The 21,168-nt window shown below is 36.3% G+C and overlaps 1 protein-coding gene across 1 annotated transcript in view; it reads right to left on the bottom strand.

The window, feature by feature from the left end:
* The window catches only part of TOMM70 (translocase of outer mitochondrial membrane 70), a 44,275-nt gene that overhangs the window by 14,352 nt on the left and 8,755 nt on the right, over positions 1-21,168 (bottom strand). The window contains exons 2-9 of the mRNA XM_059921286.1: positions 15,129-15,302; positions 12,763-12,889; positions 11,023-11,132; positions 8,268-8,416; positions 5,780-5,987; positions 3,086-3,220; positions 1,922-2,029; positions 969-1,085 (exon numbers count right to left, since the gene is read on the bottom strand). Coding sequence (XP_059777269.1) covers positions 969-1,085; positions 1,922-2,029; positions 3,086-3,220; positions 5,780-5,987; positions 8,268-8,416; positions 11,023-11,132; positions 12,763-12,889; positions 15,129-15,302 — 1,128 coding nt within the window. The remainder of the gene's footprint in view (positions 1-968; positions 1,086-1,921; positions 2,030-3,085; positions 3,221-5,779; positions 5,988-8,267; positions 8,417-11,022; positions 11,133-12,762; positions 12,890-15,128; positions 15,303-21,168) is intronic.

The following is a 21,168-nucleotide window of genomic DNA, read 5'->3' as shown; positions in this document are numbered from 1 at the left end:
AAGAGTAGCCCCTGCTCGCCGCAACTAGAGAAAGCCCACGCGCAGCAACGAAGACCCAATGCAGCCAAAAAAAAAAAAAAAAGTGGAAATAATCCAAATTTAAATCCTACTTTCCATAGCTTTAATCCTAAACCAAGGAAACCTTCAAGAATTTTAAACAAACCAGAGATTACAATGAGCTGTTACAGACTATCTAACCATTTAAAAGAACAGTGATCAAATAGAAAGAAAACCCTTTCCAAGGACATTTCTCTCACCAATTGCATACAATGGATTTTCCTAAGGTTAATTAAATTTTGCAAATCCAATCCAAATGAAAACATGAGGGAAATGCTCTATTTAAGCTTCCCCATGTGTTACAAGTTTAGCGCCACGTTTTTCAAATTGTATAACATAGGAAGCCCTCTTAAGGTGATCCAGGACCATCCTGGGGACCAGGAGAAACAAAGTAGGAACAAAGCCATCTGCTTCCACAAAAGCTGCAACAAGAGAAGCATTATTTTCTGATTTCCATGCTAGCATTCAAGATGTGAATGTAGTTCTTTAAAAAACAACTGGGGGCTTCCCTGGTGGCGCAGTGGTTAAGAATCTGCCTGCCAATGCAGGAGACACGGGTTCGAGTCCTGGTCTGGGAGGATCCCACATGCCGCGGAGCAACTAGGCCCGTGAGCCACAATTACTGAGCCTGCGCGTCTGGAGCCTGTGCTCCGCAACAAGAGAGGCCGCGATAGTGAGAGGCCCGCGCACCGCGATGAAGAGTGGCCCCCGCTTGCCACAACTAGAGAAAGCCCTCACACAGAAACGAAGACCCAACACAGCCATAAATAAATAAAATAAATAAAGATACATGAAATTGCTAAAATTAAAAAAAAAAAAAATATATGGGACATGCTCACCATCCCTCCTTAAAAAAAAAAAAAAAAAAAAAAAAAACTGGCAAGAGAAAAAATATGAAAAATGACATTTACCTGTGCATATAATGCATAGCCTTCAGCACACCTTGGAAATTTCTTTATGACGTCTTCAAAACCTTTCATAGCTGCTTGGATTTGTGAAGAATTGTTTCCTGTATATGCTTGGCGATACTGTGTAAAAAAATCAAAACAGGCCTGTCAAATCAAGAACTCAAAAACTCAGGAAATGTTAACATATTATAAAAGTCACACAAAATTACATAAATATTTCCAGAGAAGGGATCCAAAGGCTATGTACAATTAGGACTTCATTGCCACTAAACAATTTCAAGATGTTCAGTATTCTAGAAGAAGACAAACTAACTTGTAACAGGTTAACTTTGCATATAAGTAGGGGAATTTTAAATTCAATATAATTTATTATCACTTTATTTATTATTTACTTAATATTTTAAATTTATTATTACTTTATAATAAAAGTATTATAAAGCTCCTTCATCTGATAACATTTTTAATCTGTAACATAAATGTGTTTGTGACCCAATTTCTTTCTTTAAAAGGAAAATCCTTTTAGGACTCAGGGTATGGGGTTAACTGAAGTATCTCATTTCATTAGAAATGGCCTTATTTTACCTGATTTTCAACTTTGTTTCTGAATATTAATAGCTCTACAAAGGCAAAATGAGAGATGAGTTATATGGTGTCATGATTGCAGAGTATTTCCTCTAAATGCTTTTATTCTTCATACTGGTTTATGGTAGAGAATTAGAGAGAAAAGTGCTGTATAGGGGGCATAAAATCAGGGACAAACATCTATCAAGATGAACCAAATAAAGCATCCAGGGAAATACTGGAGCAGAACCTCAAGTAATACACACTTCTATTTTCCTAAACTGACATGTTTTTCTCCCTGTCGGTAGATGATTTCATAGACAATGAGATACTCATTTTTGTTATCAATGGGAAATACTGATGTTCAGGAAAATACAAAAGAAAGTCGAACCTACCAATGCAAAACATTTCTGAGCTTGTGCCAGAGCAGACTCAGGTCTTAATCTAATACATTCATCAAAATCTGCTACTGCTTCTTCAACTTGATCAAGCAGTATTTTCAGCTAAGGAAAAAAAGTACATAGATAAACGCAGTTCAAAGTAACAACTACACCAGTTAAATATGTACCGTGCCTCTTAGTACAGCTCAGCATAATGCTACGTATGAAATTATTCAATATAGAATTACTTTCTAGAAATAGTGAACTAGAAAATCTTATAATTTTAAAGGAAAGATTCTAAAACTTAAAACCAGTGTCCAATTTTTTTAAAAAGCCCTATAAACCTACCATTTTTGATCACTCTTAAGTGATTTTTCTTCTAGAAAATGAAGTATCTCTGTACTTTCAAACGTCAAAGTAGATGAGACGTTAGATAATTACATTTCAAATTAATCTTAAAGGACACTGCCAGTAAGGATCAAAATACCAAGAATTTTAAGGTTATCTCAACACTTAAGACCCTTCAGACAGAAATATTAGATAAAATTCTCCATTAGAAAGAACCTGACTTTTCTGTTATTATATAGATTAGCCCATACTTTCTACTCTAATGTATTCCAAGAAGCCACATCACACAAGCAGATTTATAAAGCCGCGTTTTCTCCAGATGAGGCTGAAATTGGGAACTGTTTTCTTCACTATATATTTTTACTAAAAAGCAAATATGCATGTTATAAAACTCCATTCAGAAGAGATTTTTTTGATACTGTCTGGACAGTTCAGGCTAATATTTCCTTACAGCAAAAAGCCCACAAAAATCATTCTGTTGATTCTAGTATTAACTCAAAATGCTCACTACATTTTCTTTTTTTAATTTGTCACTACATGTTTTTAATGTTTTACTCATTGAAAACCTATGAAGCAGAAACACCTGAAAAACAAACCTGAACTGGCAAAAGCCAACATTTATAGCTTTCCTCTTCTTTTTTTTTTTTTACAAGTAAATATCAGGACAAATGTTTAAGATGGGACTAAATAAATGCCAACCCAAACTGTAAACCACTCTGATACTTTGTTCACAGCCATCACAAGTGATGTAAGAAAACTTTAAAGACATTCTCAAAATGGTATCAAATTCCTCAATGCAAAGATCAGAACTCTTTAAGAAAATTAATTTACCTGTCCTCGGTGGTGATAAACATCTGCATTCTGAGGATCGATGTCGGCAGCCATGTTAAAATCCTGAGTAGACAGCAAAGGCTGCTGCTGTTGCATATACATGCTGCCTCTTTTGATGAGAGCATTTGCTCGAAGCTGTATACCCCAAATGAGGAAAGATTCATCATTACTACTTTTTATTCTAATTTAGTTTTTTCTAAATAACAGCTTTATTGAGATGTAATTCACATACCATAAAGCTCACCCTTTAGAAGTATATAAGCCAGTCGTTTTTAGTATATTGAGTTGTGCAACTGTCACCACTAATTCTAGAACGTTTTCACCACTCCCAAAGGAAATCTCATACACATTAGCAGGCACTCCCTATTTCCTCCCTAATTCTCAGTCCCTGGAAACCATCAGTCTTTTTTTCTATTTCTATGGATTTGTATATTCCGGACATTTCATACAAACTGGAATCGTATGTAATGCAGTCTTTTTGTGACTGGCTTCTTTCACGTAGCATGTTTTCAAGGTTTGTCTATGTTGTAACATATATCAGCACTTCATTCTTTTTTTTTAAAATATCTTTATTGGAGTATAATTGCTTTACATGGTTAGTTTCTGCTGTAGAACAAAGTGAATCAGCTATATGTATACATATATCCCCGTATCTCCTCCCTCTTGAGCCTCCCTCCCATCCTCCCCACCCCACCCCTCTAGGTCATCACAAAGCACCGAGCTGATCTCCCTGTGCAGCTTCCCACTAGCCATCCATTTTACATTTGGTGGTGTATATATGTCAGTGCTACTCTCTCACTTCATCCCAGCTCATTCTTTTTTAATAGTTGAATAATATTCCATTGTACAGATATATCACATTTTATTTATCTATTCCCCAGCTGATGGACATTTGAGTTGCTTCCACTTTTTGGCTCTTATGAATAATGCTGCTATGAACATTCATGTACAAGTTTTTGTGTTGATATATGAATTCAATTCTCGTGGGTATATATACCTAGGAGAGGAACTACTGGGTCACATGGTAACTCTATGTTTAACATTTTGAGGAACTTCCCAACCCCAACTAATTTCCAAAGGGATTTTACCATTTTACATTCCTACCAGCAATGTATGAGAGTTCCAACTTCTCCATATCTATACCAATACTTTTAATTGTCCAAATTTCTGATTATAGCCATCCTAGTGGGTATAAAGTGATTCCTCACTGTGATTTTGATTTGCATTTCCCTAAGGGCTAATGATGCTAAGCAGCTTTTCTTGTTCTTATTGGCCTTTTGTACATATTCTTTGGGAAAATGTTTATTCAGATCCTTTCCTGTTTTTAAATTAGGCTATCTTTTTATTGTTGAGTTGTAAGAAAACTTCTTTAATATATTCTGGATACAAGCCCCTTATCAGACATATGACTTGTGAATATTTTCTCCCATCCTATAGACTGTGTTTTCCCTTTTTTGGTCACTTGTGCTTTTGGTGTCATGCCTAAGGAACCACAGCTTAATCTAGAAGATTTCCTCCTATGTTTTCTTCTAAGAGTTTTATAGTTTTGGCTCTTAACATTCAGGTCTCTGATCCGTTTTGAGCTCATTTTTGTACATGGCATATGACAGGCATCATTACTTGCCATTAAAACAAAAAATCATGATCATGAAATAAGAAATAGGATTCTTCTCTAAAAATTTTTTCAAGGCAACAATACATACAAATGTCTTCCTCAATGAAACAAATAAGAATGCCCTCACAACAATAACAAAAACACAGAACATATTTGTAATCATCAGGAAAATCAACAGGAAATAAAATTAAAGATAATTATTACTAGGGTATTTTCAACTTGAAAATCTATTTTGAAAGGACTTTTAACAAATACTTAGTTTAAATTACTTTTGTTTACAAGAAGTTAAGATAATTTGCTAACAAATACTTAGGCCTTGAAAACAACTCTCATTTTCCATAAAATACATGAATGAATCATTTGGAGGTGAATAAAGCCAGAGTTCACTTAATTCAACGAGGAAAAAGAGATGTTAACCATCTAAGAAGGAGTACAGTACTTTGGCAGCTAACTGCTGTTCCTGTTACACTGAGTAGAAGGCTCATGTAATTCGACAGACCCCCCACCAAATCTTAAATTATAAAAATAACTACATACACACAAGAACACTCAGAAAATGAAAAGCTGTTCCAACCACACAACTGCAAAAACTTCTGGTATATTTCAGTATATTTCTATATTATATTTTTAGATCTTGTTTTTTCCTCATGTAAATAAAATCTTTCAGAATATATTAAATGTGTTTATTTTTTATTAAATGCATTTTATAGCCTTGTACTACATATTGCACGTTATTTACAATACTACCTATAGCACTGCTACATCACCTTTACCCCTACCCAAATATAGTCCAATGCAGTAGGCAGAAGCTATACGGGGAAGCTGAAGCTACCAGATATTATAGGGGAAAAAAAAAAAAAAAATCCTTTCCTAGTTAAAGATATCTATCACTGATATTTATGATTCAGTTTCACTGCACCAACTCAATCATCATTTGGCGTAGTCCCTTCCAAAGCAAAAAATAATCTTTTGGAGAATGGCAATTGAAAGGCCAAAACTTCGGCAAAACATACCTAAAAGTCTTATTTTTATTTATTATTAACTTTTTCACATGCACACACACAGAGTTTTAAATGTACCTTCACATTAGCTTCTTTCAAGCTGATGACCTTATCTAAATCTGGTTTGGCTGCGTTGGCATTGCCAATAAGCAAGTAGAAAGTAGCTCGTAGTAATAATGCTTCTGCCATGTATTTGCCTTGGGCATCTATTTCTTTTGAGCATTCACTTATGATTTTATCATAGTTTTCTTCTTCCATATACTGTTTGGCCTTTAAGTATCCAGAGCTGAAAACAAAATGAGCATAAGAAATTACTATTACTAATAAAATGAGCATAAAAAATTACTAAAAAAACATCAAATGCTAAAACTTGCCACATTTAGTATACCTGAGTTAAACAATTGTCCTCTTCCCCTTAACAAGTTAGCCAGTCAATGTGAGACTGGAGTGTGGGTGGTGGTATGCGGGGCAGTGTGTGTAACAGATTAGGATTTTTGAGGCAGACTGGGATTTCCTTGCTGCCTTGGAGAGAGTTTTAAAAAAGGAAACAACAGAGAAAATGGCAGAAACCTAGGGTTATTGCCCAGGCTTCAACATTTAGACACACGAAAAGATGAGCTAATGACAGACTCATCTGCAACACAGGAAAGGATCCTGTCTTATTCACCTTCTTATCTGTGGCACACTGATAGCACTCAACAGTTATTTTATGACTAACAGAAAGAACAGAGAAATAGAAATTATCAAGTGAGTTTAGGGTCACAGAACCCAAGGGAAGAGGTGTGACCTGAGTTGTACTTTGTAAAGATCACTCTGGCTGTGTTGTGGAAAATGGACTGTAAGGGAGCAAGAACTGGAGGCAGGGAAATATCTATTGATAAAAGGCTCTCATCCAGAAGTTGTGCTGTTTCACCTAAAAGAACAGACCTAGAATGAATAGGTGGAAATATCAAAGAAGCAGACTCTTCCATCAAATAGGACTTAAAGAAAACACCCTTTCCCTACTTTTTAAAAAGCAGTGACCACAATATCATCATTCTTCTAAGATGGTGGCTTTTATTGAAAAGGCTTGTAGAAGGAATTTTTTGAACTGAAAAGGAACTTACACTATATGTCCTTTAAGGGGCACTGTAAATTACATTTTCTTGTTTCATTTGCTACATATTCTGAATAGAGAAAACTGGCAAGTGACTTAAAAGTTATGTCAGTCAAAGTCTTACAAACTCTGTGCTAACCTGTCCTATAATTACATTCTAATATTCCCTGCACTCTAGTTTTATTCCTCAGGTCACCAGGGTAAGACAAAATAATTATTAAATCAGACTGGAAGTAATAACGGTTCCTATTTATTGAGAACCTAAGTGCTAGATACTTACAAACATGACCTCTAAACCTCATAGTAAGCCTCAAAGGTAACTATTACTTCCCCATTCAAAAAATGATGAAGCTAAGGCTCAGAGTAAAAGAGAATTCAAAAACTTAGGACCAATTCCAATTAGTGTTCTGGTGAGACATAGCTATGTCCTGCCACCTCTCAATATAGTTTTCAGAATAATGGTATTAACTTCATTGTAGTTTTTCTGGGATAAGGACTATTTCCTAATCAGAAGAGGCAATTATTGGCATCACCTTAAACATTTACTTCCCATCTACAATTTTCTCAAAGAGATTGCTCACCAACTAACTCAAACTTGAACATCTTGGCACAATTATGCATAGTATCCTCCCTTAAAAGGTGGCCAATAATGGTAGAAAAATTGGGAGATACAAATTAAAAGCAATCTTTTCCTTTAAACCTTCCAATATGCTATAGATGAAAAATTATGCTTTGCTTTGGGAACAGTATTCCCTTTTCTTCCAAACTCATTAGAAAATGTCATGTTGGTAATAATGTTGTACCTTCTCTTAGAGAGGAGAGCTAGCCTCACAGCAAGATAAAAGTATTGATAAATATAAATGGATAAGCAGGCTAGATAGCTTATATACTACATTATATCACTTGACCTCCAGTTGTAAACACAGTATCTTGTACTTTGGTTTCAGCTGTCTACAGGAGCAAACACAAACCCAAAAAATGGCATTTTCCTAGGCATGCAGAAAAAACCTTGAAGAAAGTCACTCTTTTGGGCACTCCTAAAAATTAAATTATATATTATAAACTTCCTTGCGATAAAACATCTGGATATTGAGCTATACAATCAGTTTTTAAGTTAGTGCCCCTGTTCAAATATAATCAACCACTTGATCTCCACTAGGAGATCTCTTGAGAATATCATGTAGGACCTTAAATGCAGGGCAGACTCCTGGCAGTAAAACCTTGAGTCACCAGAGAGGTAACTCTTAGGGCGTAATAGACAGGTGTAAGAAGAGAAGTATTTTTATTATTATATTATTATTATATATTATAATTTTATTATATTTATATCTATTTATAAACAGATTTTTTGGAGATGACTCAGAGTTCCACTTTGGCTCTATGGCAGCAAAAAACCCCACAACCATGCCCCTGCCAAAAAAAACAAAACAAAACAGAACATTAAGCAGATACTATACTCAAGACACTTACTTTTCTTTTACTTCTAAAGCCTCCCCTTCCTTGTCTTTATCTTCATCAGACTTCTCCCCTTTAAGCATTGGCTGAGAAATTATATCATCCGTGAAAGAACTGAAGTAAGATTTGATAAACTGTGGAGATGGCATCAGAGGTTCACGATTCTGAAATTTAATCATATTTATACACATCAAAATAGAAAACACTAACCAAAGAAGCAGATGCCTTTGTAGAACACTGAGAACCACTGTCATAAAAACTGGCATCTCATTTTCAGATAACTGAAGAATATCAGGCTCCAAACCGTAGCGCAATAGACAGTGGAAATGGTAATGCTGCCAGTCCCAGCTGTTCAAAGTAGGTTTTAAATGAGAGCCTTTCCCTTCTCCAAAGATGTAAAAAGTCAAGAACTCTTAGAACCACTCACTAAAAGAAGGTGAAATCTGGAACAAAGGTGGTAAATAATTGCTGAGTTAAAATTATCTCCTTCTGAGTTAAAATTATCTTCCTGTCCTAGAAGATTAACATCTCAATTTACTACTCAGGACCATGTCTTACACAGGTGCTAAAATGTTAAGTCCATCTACCATGGGCTTTCATTTGCCCCCTACTTATTCTGCATCTGAAGATCTCCATTGTAGTAAGCGCCACTGAAAGTCAGAATGAAATCTCATTTCCTCTTTTAATTATTACTTTTTCCCATGGCAACCTGATTCATAATCATAGAAGTATTTTGTTTCTCCTTATTGTACTTAAGATGATAAAGTTTTAAAGGAAGAAGGAAAAGGGACTAATGTCACCAAAGGGCTCTCATAACATATTTTGGATCCTTTGCAAAATTCAACCCAAAGATTTTAGAGTGGAAATATGTTATTCTAAATTGTATGTATAACAAATATCATTTCTATTATTTTGGTAGATTTAATGTCTTTGTATTTGAAGGAGGGGAAAAAAAATGAATCTGGCTTTGTAAGTATATGATCTAATCTAGGATAGATGAGAGTGGGGTAAATAAGAAAACTGAATAGAAAAATCTAAGGAAAAACACTCTTTTTTTGGTGCTCTCTCTGGGGAGAGATTCAGTGTGTCTTAATTACCATTTTAAATCAAATGGTCACCCACCAAGTGTTAAATACACCTAACTTAAGTATTTCACCGAAGACCCTGTGTTGGAATATATAAGTGGCAATCATCTACCACTTCAGGGAAAAAGCTTAAATAGAAATTTAAATAGCCCTTACTGAAGCTGAATAAATCATTAATGTCTTGTAGTTTCCTATTTCAGCTTAGAAATGAAGTTACCACTTCCCTGTCTTTCACAGAGTTACAAATTTAAAATGAGAACAATATTTTAAAGGATTGGCCTTAAGTATCAAAGGAACAAGATATAAATTCTAGCTCTGCCACTTATTAGCTATGTGATCTTACACATGTCATTCTCAGTTTTCTCATCTCTAAAATAGCAATAAAAATACTATCCTTATTTATCTTATAGGGTTATTGTAAAAATAAAAATAATAAAATGAAAAGTATTTTGCAAAGTGGAATTTACAAAGTGGAATATGAACAGGTTAGAAAATATATGTGGAAACTAATTTGGAACCTATCTAAATGTAGGTTATCATATTTTCTTACTACTCTGCAGTCCAACCAGTATAATTACTCAACAATAGCATTATACTCAAGGAAACGAGGTTTCTTCAAAGTTCAATTTGTGAGACTCTAACGTGGTATTTTGCAAAACATTTTGAGGAGCACCAGTTCTAGTTCCTCAAAACAGCATGTTCTACCAGATGCTGAAGGGAAGGAAATAAGTTCCAGAGTTTAAAGAGACTGAGAACCAGTATAGCTGTATTTGGAGATTCACAACACATATTAGCACATGAAAGTCCTGCAGTGAAGAAACCTGTTTTAACTCTGTTTAACTCAGCTAATATTCAGAGATGTAAAGTTAAAAATACAGAGAGATTATTAAAATCAACTTAACAGAAAAGCAAGTTACTATTAAAGAAGAAAGAAACAACTACCTCAATATCATGAAATTTAGCAGAAAACCTCTACCAATGTTTAGTGATACCTGTGGTACTACCACAGCCCTCTACTTATATCCCTCCATGACACTTTACCAATATCATGCCTTTTATACTTATTATGGTCTCTCTCATTAAGGACTTTGTAAGGGCAAGGACCAGGTCTTTGTACCTACCCTTCTAAAATGCCCATTATGGACCTCTGTTCAATAAATGTTTCTTGAATTAAACCATCTACTAACTGTGTAAAACCAATGCCAATGTATACAGCATATCTTCAAAAACTTTAAAGAATGGGAGTTGGCAATTTTTTTCTGTAAAAGGCCAGATAGTAAATATTTTAGGCTTTATGTGCCATACAGTCTCTGTCACAACCACTCAACTCTGCTGTTGTAGCTTAAAAGCATCTAAAACAATGTGTGAGTGGCTGAGTTCCAATAAAACATTACTGGCACATTATTTATAAAAACAGGTGGCAGGCTGGATTTGGCCTGTAGGCCATTGTTTGACAACTTCTAATATACATGAATTCTTTCAATATCCTCCAGGTGCAATATTGGACATAGTTTACATTCTTATTTTAAAAAGGTAAGCCACAAAAGCCCAAGATTACAGGAAAAATAAATATAATCCAGATCTAATTTCAATTGTAACCATCATGCCCAAGTTTAAGCAGTACAAATTAGAAATGACCCTTCACAATGTATACTTCCTCTATTAACCAATTCAGATTAATTTACCTTGTATTTTTCTTTGGCTTTCTCTTTTCCAAGAAGTTTAAGAACTTTATCAGCTAACAGCATGCTTTGCTGATTTTGGAACCCTTCTAATATACACACAGCAGTGACATCTAGAAATGATCCAAAAAACAAGAGTAAGTATGAAATTATCGCAAAGATGATTAGCAGCATCAAATGGGCTCAATGTTACCACAGAAAGCCAAACTAAATGCATAGCTTTATGTGCCTATCATTTCCAATAAACTGATTAACACTTTAGTTTTACATACTTCATGACCAAACTCAAATCTCAGAAAGTCACTCTACTTCTCCAGAATTCACTTTCCTCACCTGTGAAATGAAAGGGACTATACTACACCATTTGTGATGTTTCTCATCACTCTAACATTGTACATAGCAAATAAAACAAGTAATCCAGGAATATTCTTTTCTGGCCGGTTAAGTATACGCCAAATCAACATAATGTGGCTCTCTCATGTCTGGTCTTTTTATAGGCCTCAGGGTTACTCCTCGTCTCCAAAGCCATCTTGCCACACAGCTCTCAATTAAATCTGCTTCAAAATACTATTTTAACCTGGCTATGCTACAGCTCAACACACAGTGGTTTGAAATTTAAAAGATCAATGTTTCCTTAACCTCTCAACTTTTCATTCGAAGTAGTGAACAATGGCTGTCTCTCTCTTTTTGAATTCAATGTCTCACAATTCCAAATCCTTGCTCCTCCAAACAAGTCAATCTGCTGTATGTTCCCCTGATAATCTGGCTAGTGCCAATGTCAATGTCTTTTCCCCATCCCATTTCTCCATCTAAAATCCATTTAAACTCCTCTCTACAATTATCGCTTAATAACTTCAAAGTCTGGTTCAAAACTCAGAAGTCTCTTTTCCAAAGCAACACTCCTTCCACCCACCACCAAAGTACATGATACCACAAAACCTCAAGTTTTTCTAAAATGTTCTCTAAACCACTCTCAATTGGTAATCCAGATTTTAAATAAATAAATAAATAAAACAGCTTTTCCCTTTTAAATAATAATGTTATTTTTAAAAAAATATGGCTAAATTTACGATTATTGATGCTTTTAAAGCAGATTTAAGTATGTAGTAGAAAGTACTTTTTGACTGCAGAAATTGCATTTTGGTTTAGCTCTACATCACCCAGAAGAATGTACTTTATAGGTCAGTGGCGGATACCCTAATTGAAGTTTTGGCAGCAGATATGGCCAATTACAGGCCAAAGAATATTTATAATATTTACTGAGAATAGGCAAATTCACTTGATACTTTGTATCAATTACATAATTTCTAATTGAGTATAAGATAATGTTTGAAAATTGCAAGGGCAAAAAACAAATGTTTTCTTTAATGATTCCTCTCAAAATTATTTCATATTTATATAGGATATTAACTGAAAAATACGTAGAATCTTAGAAACACTATCGCTCACTAAAACCTCTCTTCTGATTTCTTATTCATGAAATTACACTGATGCTCATTAATTGCCAAGTTTAAAATGTGTGGTATATAAACTCTAAATCATTTAATTCCATAGTCGGGAACCGAGACAGTACTCAAGTATCTGCAATCTCAATTTAAACTAGAAAACAAAGTCTCAATTGGGGAAGAGTAAAACTTTTAAACACAATTGATTTCTCTACTCATAGGCAGAGTTTCATATAAATTTACCAATGACTACGAAGCCTTTAGTAATTTTCATACATAAACACAAAAATACCCTCACCTTCTAAACATTCCTTCTTATTGTCTAGCTTCTCGTGGGCTTTTGCACGCCTAAAGAGAGCTTTCACATATTTGGGATTAAGTTCAACAGCCTTTGTACAATCTTGTGCCACCTCCTTCCATTTTTGCTGTAATGAAAGTATTAAAAAAAAGTCACACTAAAGGAAGCACTGTTTGACAGAAATCAGTTTTCTAAACTCAGGAGGCCAAGTGTTAAGAATCCCACACAGAAAAAATATTCCCAATTCATACAAAGAGTTAATATCCACAATATATTATAACAGCTCATATAAATAACTGTAATAAAGATTAGCAACCTAATTTTTAAAAATAGGTAAAAGACATACTTAAGCCATCTTTCTACCACCGAGTCTACAACCTACCTGCACCTATGTGATCACATCATCTCCTCCTCCCCTCCTGTTAAACCTGAGGAAGCACTCCCTTCACCAAAGGCCAACCTTCCACTTGGGGTATGGATCCACATTCTCCCCACGTCAAGGACTTCACTGTTAGCTATCCTGCCTCTGCATCAACCTGCTTCTCTACTGAATCATTCCTATTAGCATAAAAACACTTGCTTCAGTATTTTCCATCTTTTAAAAACACTCCTTTGATTCCATAATTCCCTGCAGTTATTATCCCATTTCTTAGCTCCTGTTTATTGCCAAACCTCCAAGGAGTTGCCACTCTACTTGATTTCCATTTACCTCACCGGCTGCTCCTTCCCAATTTCTGTAGCTGACTTCTTCCCCTCTATCTGATTTCTACATGCTGGAATGCTCAAGGACTCATCCCTTCTCTCTCTTAGGTGATCACATCTATTGTCCTGGTAGTATATAACATCTAAAATTAGATGACTCCACACTTTCTCTCTTTAACCCAAACCACGCTCCTAAAATAGAGACATTTCTCAATTCGACTGTCAGCTGACTCACTCCTTCTTCACTCCACTATTATTAAAACTCCTGCTTCTCTTCACGCTTCACATCCAATACAACAGCAAATTCTGTTGGTCTTCAGCTTTCCTTCAGGTCTCACCTAGGCAACTACAACAACATCCTTCCTTAGTCTCCCTGCCTCCACTCTTGCCTCCCTCCAATATATTCTTGACAGAACAGTGAGAACAATTTTAGATGATGTTCCTGCCCTATTTAAAACCCTTAAATATTTCCCATTACACTCAGAATCAAATCCAACCTTCTTACCATTGCAAGGCTTTGCCTGATCTGGCCTCTGCTACCTTTCCAGTTTCATCTCTCTATACCCCAGGATCCTTTATACATACTTCTTTAATCATGGCAAACTCTTGCCTGCCTCAGAGCAATTACATACACTGTTCCTCCATTTGTAACACTCATGGAGTGTTACACCAACCCTACTCATTCGTCTATTATAGAATCAAAGCATTTATCAAAATGTCATTTAATAGTTGTTTTGCGATCCTTGAGTTCTATGCATAATTGTTTGCTTTTATAGACCCAGCTCCTACTATAGTAACCTTTCATATATGAAACAGTCAATAAAATTTGGTTGAACAAAAAATGCAGAGAATATAAATGCCCAATAAACATAGAAAAAGATTGTCCACTTCACCAACATCTCAAAAATTGCAAATTAAAACAATGAGAAATTTTCTCCTACCAGAGTGGCAAATATTATTAAGACTGATAATACACAGTCAGTGAGATACTGGAAAACAAACATGTTCATATATTATTATTAGAATAGGTATTGATACTATCTCTTTATGTTTCCATTTCTAGAATTTTATTCTCCTGAAAGTATGCAAAAAAATACTTACAAAAATATTTACTGCAACACTGAATGCAATAGGGAAAATAGGAAGCGATTCAAATGTTCATCAACAGGGAGATGTTTTCCACTATACAAACATGTAACAGCTACTTATAGCCTTTAAAAAGAATGAAATAGATCTGTGTGTGCTATGAGAAGCTGTACAAGATACAGTGGCAACTGAAAAAATATGTTGCAAACAATGTAATAGGAATTCATCTTTTGGTCTCCCCCCCCCCACATATGCTACTATTACATATATGGGAACAAAAGTTGAAGAAATAAACTCAAACTGTTGAGGAGGATGGGGTCACCAGAAACTTTAACTTTCTATATTATCTAATTTCATAAAATCTGATATATACAACTTTGGATTGTGTATGTGATGAGCAAAACTAAAATTTGTTCTTAGAAAGCTATGTAATTAAAGGATATAAAAACCAAACAAAAATCCTGTAATTTCAAAACAACTTCAAAATGTTTATTAGATTTATTTGAGTGGCATTAACTGAAATATTATGCAAATAAAGAGAAACAAAACAAACAGAAAAACCAACCTAGGATACATACCAACTGCTCAAAGGCAGCAGCTCTGTTTTGATAAAACGTGGAAAGGTCAACATTCTTCTCTGTAGGGCACAAACTGATAGCCTCGGTATAGCACTGAATAGCTTGTTCATATTTTCCTGCTTTAAAATATTTGTTGCCTTTGTTCTTGGCTGCTTGGGCTCTATCAAGAGAGTTCTGAAATATGAGGAAACAATTATGAAAAACTTATCAATACTCAGTAATAGATTCGGATCACAGTGATTAAATGACACACTGAAGGAAAAATGGGAGGGCAGAATGGCTGTTCACAATTCAAGTCACTCATATAAATATCGTCATGGGATAGTGTCTTAGTAACAGGATTGCTTAGCCAAAAGGTTTATATATTTTTAACTTGAAAAACACTGACTTCTCCCAAGAAAAGGCTGTAGTGCTTGAAAGTACCACTTTTCTGCCATTCCTGTCAGCAAGAGATATGATAGCTGTGTTTAGTTTTTACCAGTCTAATGAGTATAAAACAGTGGTTCTCAATCAGGGATGATTTTCCCTCTAGGGTACCTTTCACAATGTCTGGAGACATTCTGATTATCACAGCTAGGGTCAGGAGGAGGTGCGACTGGTATCTAGTAGGTAGAAACCAGGAATGCTGCTAACATTCTACAATGCACAGGACAAAACCCGCACACCACCACCTTGATCCAAAATGTCAACAGTGCCTAGTTTGAAAAACCCCAGTGTAACATAATTCTAGTTCACATATTATTGTAATTCACATTTTCCTCACTATCAGTGAATTTGAAAATCTGTTCATGTTTCTTTATTGGCCACTGGACTTTTTCATTCTGCAAACCACTTATTCACACGTATTGCTGTTTTTCTATTAGGCTGTTTGTCAACAGTGTAGAAGAGATACTAGAAACACTTTGCCATCTTCATTACAATTGTTATCCCAAATCTATTGTTTGCTAATCAAATACATTTGGGGGACTCCTATATTTGTCTCAGAATCTGCTTCCTAGAGGAGCCATCTCACATACTTCATGAGTTGGTAGTTAATACCCACTGAGGACAGTTGCAAGAGCTTCAGTCAACGTTTGGGAAGCATCTTTGTAGACAAATCCAGTTATCTAGGTTCCAGCTACTAGGTCCAAGAGCTTCATGGCACATCTTCACCCCAAACTTTGTCAACATCATTCAACTTTAACAAATACGTGATTACGAAAGAACCCGTATATCTCCAACAGGTAAGCATTGACAAAGCAAAAGCAGAAGCAGCTACCCCCACAACTAACTTACAGGGAAGGCTATGTTGCTTGGGGCCCAGGGCATCTCAGTCACAAAGAGACAATGGGATAGCAAACTTCTGTATCTGCTCTTTTCTCCCTTCCTCTTGCTTCATTCTTCTTTGCTACCTGTCCCCCTCCATTTACCTTTTGTTTCCCTTCTCCTTTAGTCTGAATGTAGCTATAATTTTTTGTTTTTCTTGTTTTTTTGTTTTTTTTTTATAGTGTGCAAAGAAGGATGTGTAGGAAACTTTAAGTTCAGAATATAAAACAGCTAGTTTAAGTTTGCTAGTGTCAAGAAGAAACATGCTCATTTTAAAATAATATGTGGGAGGATGAAAGGAGCCAACTAGAACACAAACAGAGTAACAGATAAATATGAAATCTTCCACTTGTAAATAGCCTAATCACCTTCCAAAAACTTTGACAGTAAAAATCCTCAGCACCAAACATTCATACTAGAAGACAACTAGGACTCTCTTATGTAGTTGTGGATTCTAGTTGCTGGAAAACTGCACTTGAAGCAACCTCATCAGTCCTCCCACTCCACTAAGAGAGAGAAGTCAGACTGGAGTAGGGTTGTATCATTCAGAAGGAGTGAGGATCCCCTCCACCCAAGAGACAAGTGACAAGCATACCTTGCCTATCTTCCAAGAGACCATACTGTCAAGAATTGCTAACATAAAGGAAAATTAATACCATAAAAGAGAGGCACCTGATTCAAATAAAAAACTAGTATTTGAGAAAGCGGGATAAACAAAGCAAACAGAAAATTTAACATCAGAGGAATAAGAGGTTACCACAGTCATTTTTAAAAAGGCTGCCTCTAAAGAGCACCAATTAGACATCTTGAAAATTAAAAAGGATTATTACAATAAACTCAATGGATAGATTGTATATTAGAATGGACATAACAGAGGAGCAAATTAACGAGTAGAAGGCAGAGCCAAGGAAATCTGCCAGAATACAACAAGAACAGAGGACAGGGAGGTGAGAAGTCTGGAGGAAAAGTTAGATGATATGGAGTATAAATACCAAAGTTCCAACATCTATCTATCTGAATTTTAGAAGGAAAGGCATAGAAAGGAGTGTTTTAAGAAAATATTAGAAAAATTCCTGGAGTTGAAAAAAAATGACACACATTTTTAGACATATCATGGTGAAATTTCACAGTAAAAATCCTTAAAGTTTTTAGGTAGAAAAAAACCAGATTACCTACAAAGAAAAAAAGAACCAAACTGGGGTCATACTGTCACCAACATTAGGTATTTAAAAACAATGAAGCAACAACTTTAAAGTCCTGAAGAAAGATTATCTTGAACTTAAAATCTTATGCCTAGCTAAATTAGCATTTAAGGTTGAACACAAGAACAGAAACAGAGGTGTACAACTTCCTTACCACTAAAAATAAACCCCAAAGCAGGGGAGATGATCAATAAAACAAAAAGCAGGAAGAAGAGGGTAAAGGAAGAAACAAAAAAGTGGAGTACATATGGCAGGAATCATTAAACATGTCAATAATAACAATAAATGTGAATAGGTTAAGTCTCCCTATTATAAATAAACTATCTATCTATCTATCTATCTATCAATTTATTATTTTTGGCTGCATTGGGTCTTTGTTGCTGCGCACAGGCTTTTCTCTGGTTGCAGCGAGCGGGGGCTACTCTTCGCTGCAGTGAGTGGGCCTCTCACTGCAGTGGCTTCTCTTGTTGCAGAGCATGGGCTCTAGGCACGCGGGCTCAGTAGTTGTGGCTCGCGGGCTTAGTTGCTCCACGGCATATGGGATCTTCCTGGACCAGGGCTCGAACCCACGTCCCCTACATTGGCAGGCAGATTCTCAACCATTGAGCCACCAGGGAAGCCCAAATAAACTATTTAAAATAAAAAATAACCACATGCTACCTATAAGGCATGACCTAAAACAAAATGACAGGTCAAAAAAAGAATGTAAAAGTTACAGAATGTAAAAAACAATATAAAAACGTTACAGGGGCTTCCCTGGTGGCACAGTGGTTGAGAATCTGCCTGCCAATGCAGAGGATATGGGTTCGAGCCCTGGTCTGGGAAGATCCCATATGCCGCGGAGCAACTGGGCCCGTGAGCCACAACTACTGAGCCTGCGCGTCTGGAGCCTGTGCTCCGCAACAAGAGAGGCCACGATAATGAGAGGCCCGCGCACCGCGATGAAGAATGGCCCCCACTTGCCGCAACTAGAGAAAGCCCTCACACAGAAACGAAGACCCAACACAGCCATAAAAATAAATAAATAAATAAACCCAAAGTTTAAAAAAAATTTAAAAAAAACAAAACAAAAAACGTTACAGAATGCAAATACTTGCAAAAGAGAAGGCAGTGTCAGAAAAAAAGGCAGTATGAGACAAAATACCATCACATGCCTCAGATGGAGCACTTCTGTGGGCAGTTTTATTGATAAAAGATACAATCTGCCAAGAAAACATCATTACCACAAACCTTTGTGTGCCTAATAAAACTTCAAAATAGTGAAACAATTACTTTTGTTAAATACAAAAGCAAGAAAAACATTATTTCAATTTCTTGTAAAACGTTTACAATGTTTCTAAGTCATTGAGAACATAGCTAATACACATTCTAACAACACTAGGGGCTGTTGATAGAGAAAATAATGTGTCAAATGCCTGTGAGAAGTATGTTCGGCTACAAACATATTGAAATTCTATTTAGTATTTTTACTAAAGATTTGCAGATTAAATAAAAAGAACGTTCTTCGGACAGAGTAATGACCTTGTTTCATTAACACAAACAGGCAATGCACTCTTTCCTGTCTACTGGAAGTTTAAAGCTACAGGATGTCACACAGAATTCAAGGAGAAGCAGTCATGGTGAAGGCAGACAAGTTAAAAGAGTAGAGAGAAAACTGGATAGGTAAACAAGGCTTCCTCTCCTTAGAAAGATGGATACTTCCAATTTTTATTCAGCAAGGTCTAAATCAACCTAAAACCAACCAAGAGAATTTTTCAATTACCCATTTCCCTCCATTCAGTCAAGTTTAACAATAGATTCCCTTTAAAAAGTATTATAAATTCCTAGGGGCTTCCCTGGTGGCACAGTGGTTAAGAATCCACCTGCCAATGCAGGAGACACGGGTTTGAGCCCTGGTCCGGGAAGATCCCACATGCCACGGAGCAACTAAGCCCATGGGCCACAACTACTGAGCCTGTGCTCTAGAGCCCGTGAGCCACAACTACTGAGCCCGCGAGCCACAACTACTGAGCTCACGCACCTCTTAGAGCCCATGCTCTGTAACAAGAGAAGCCACTGCAATGAGAAGCCCATGCACTGCAACGAATAGACCCTGCTCGCCGCAACTAGAGAAAGCCCGCGTGCAGCAACGAAGACCCAACACAGCCAAAAATAAATAGATAAAATAAATTTTTAAAAATTATTATAAATTCCTTATCACCTAAGGCCTAAATCAGAACCTGCTTAATTTCCTTTCCTTACTGTACTGGAAAAAAAAAAAAAAGGTGCTATGACATTGAGTGAAAAAGGATCAAATTACATAGGCAAATCACCAAACTGCAAATTTCCTCCCACTGTCACTCCAGAGCGCTACCAAACCATGTTTGGGGAGAACAATATCTCAGTTAACCTCCCTAACACCTTCTGCTCATTGCACCCCCCCACCACCACCACATTACTTTCTGTCCAACTGCTTCCCTTCATTAACAAAAATGCAGAGAAAGAATGGCATTACAACAGGGACAGTACAGAAAAGCTAATTATTTTGGCCCACCGGTAAAATTTAGGACAAAAAGCTACTTAGCACAATGCCCGCTTATCAATCAACACCAGCATTCTGCTGTGTCAGGAATTAGACATTTTTTTCACAAGCTTTGAGGCCAATTTGAGGTAGAAATCAAAATAAATGCACGGGAGAAAAAAGTTTAAATTAGAAAATATACAACTACCAATTCTTTATACTATAAGGGATTTTAATTCCAACTCAGGAATCCTTTGCACTGCTTTTCAGTCACTTTCTCCCCCACTCAGTCTACCTTCTCAAGTTATAATAAGAACTTTTGGAATTAAAGGTTGAAGTTGGAAAATAAGCCCAAAGACAGTTTTCAAAGCATATTTTATAAATTGAGAAATGAAGACACAGCTCTAGAATGTAATGGGAACACCCTGAAATGCTATTATCTTTTCATGTGGTCTATTTTCATATCTAAAAGCTACTAAGGAGATTTAAAAGACTATCAAGACATTATGTTACTGGAACTCACTCTTGGTTTTGGTAACCTTTTTAAGGTTTCGAACGTTCCATAATATTTTACAGTAAAATTCTGTGAAAATGCATCTTTCTCTTACTTTTCTTACAACAAATTAGTTTCTGATTGATCTGAAAGCTCTTCTTAAGTAAGCTGGACCATATCACTCCCTGCTTAAAACCTTCCAGTAACTTCCCACTGCTATTGCCTATACACAAGCCTCCAAACTCCCGCTACTCCACTCCTGCCACTCCCGCTTCCCGCATGTAACTTTGGTGGATTCAAAAAGTACTAATCTCGGGGCTTCCCTGGTGGCGCAGTGGTTAAGAATCCGCTTGCCAATGCAGGGGACACGGGTTCGAGCCCTGGTACGGGAAGATCCCACATGCCGAGGAGCAGCTGGGCCCGTGAGCCACAATTACTGAGCCTGCGCGTCTGGAGCCTGTGCTCCGCAACAAGAAAGGCCGCGATGGTGAGAGGCCCGCGCACCGCGATGAAGAGTGGCCCCCACTTGCCACAACTGGA

This window comes from Balaenoptera ricei, chromosome 4, assembly GCF_028023285.1.
Source record: "Balaenoptera ricei isolate mBalRic1 chromosome 4, mBalRic1.hap2, whole genome shotgun sequence".
In the NCBI taxonomy this organism is placed as follows: Eukaryota; Metazoa; Chordata; class Mammalia; order Artiodactyla; family Balaenopteridae; genus Balaenoptera; species Balaenoptera ricei.
The sequence above is the reverse complement of the archived record's forward strand: the minus strand, read 5'-3'. Positions and strand labels throughout refer to the sequence as shown.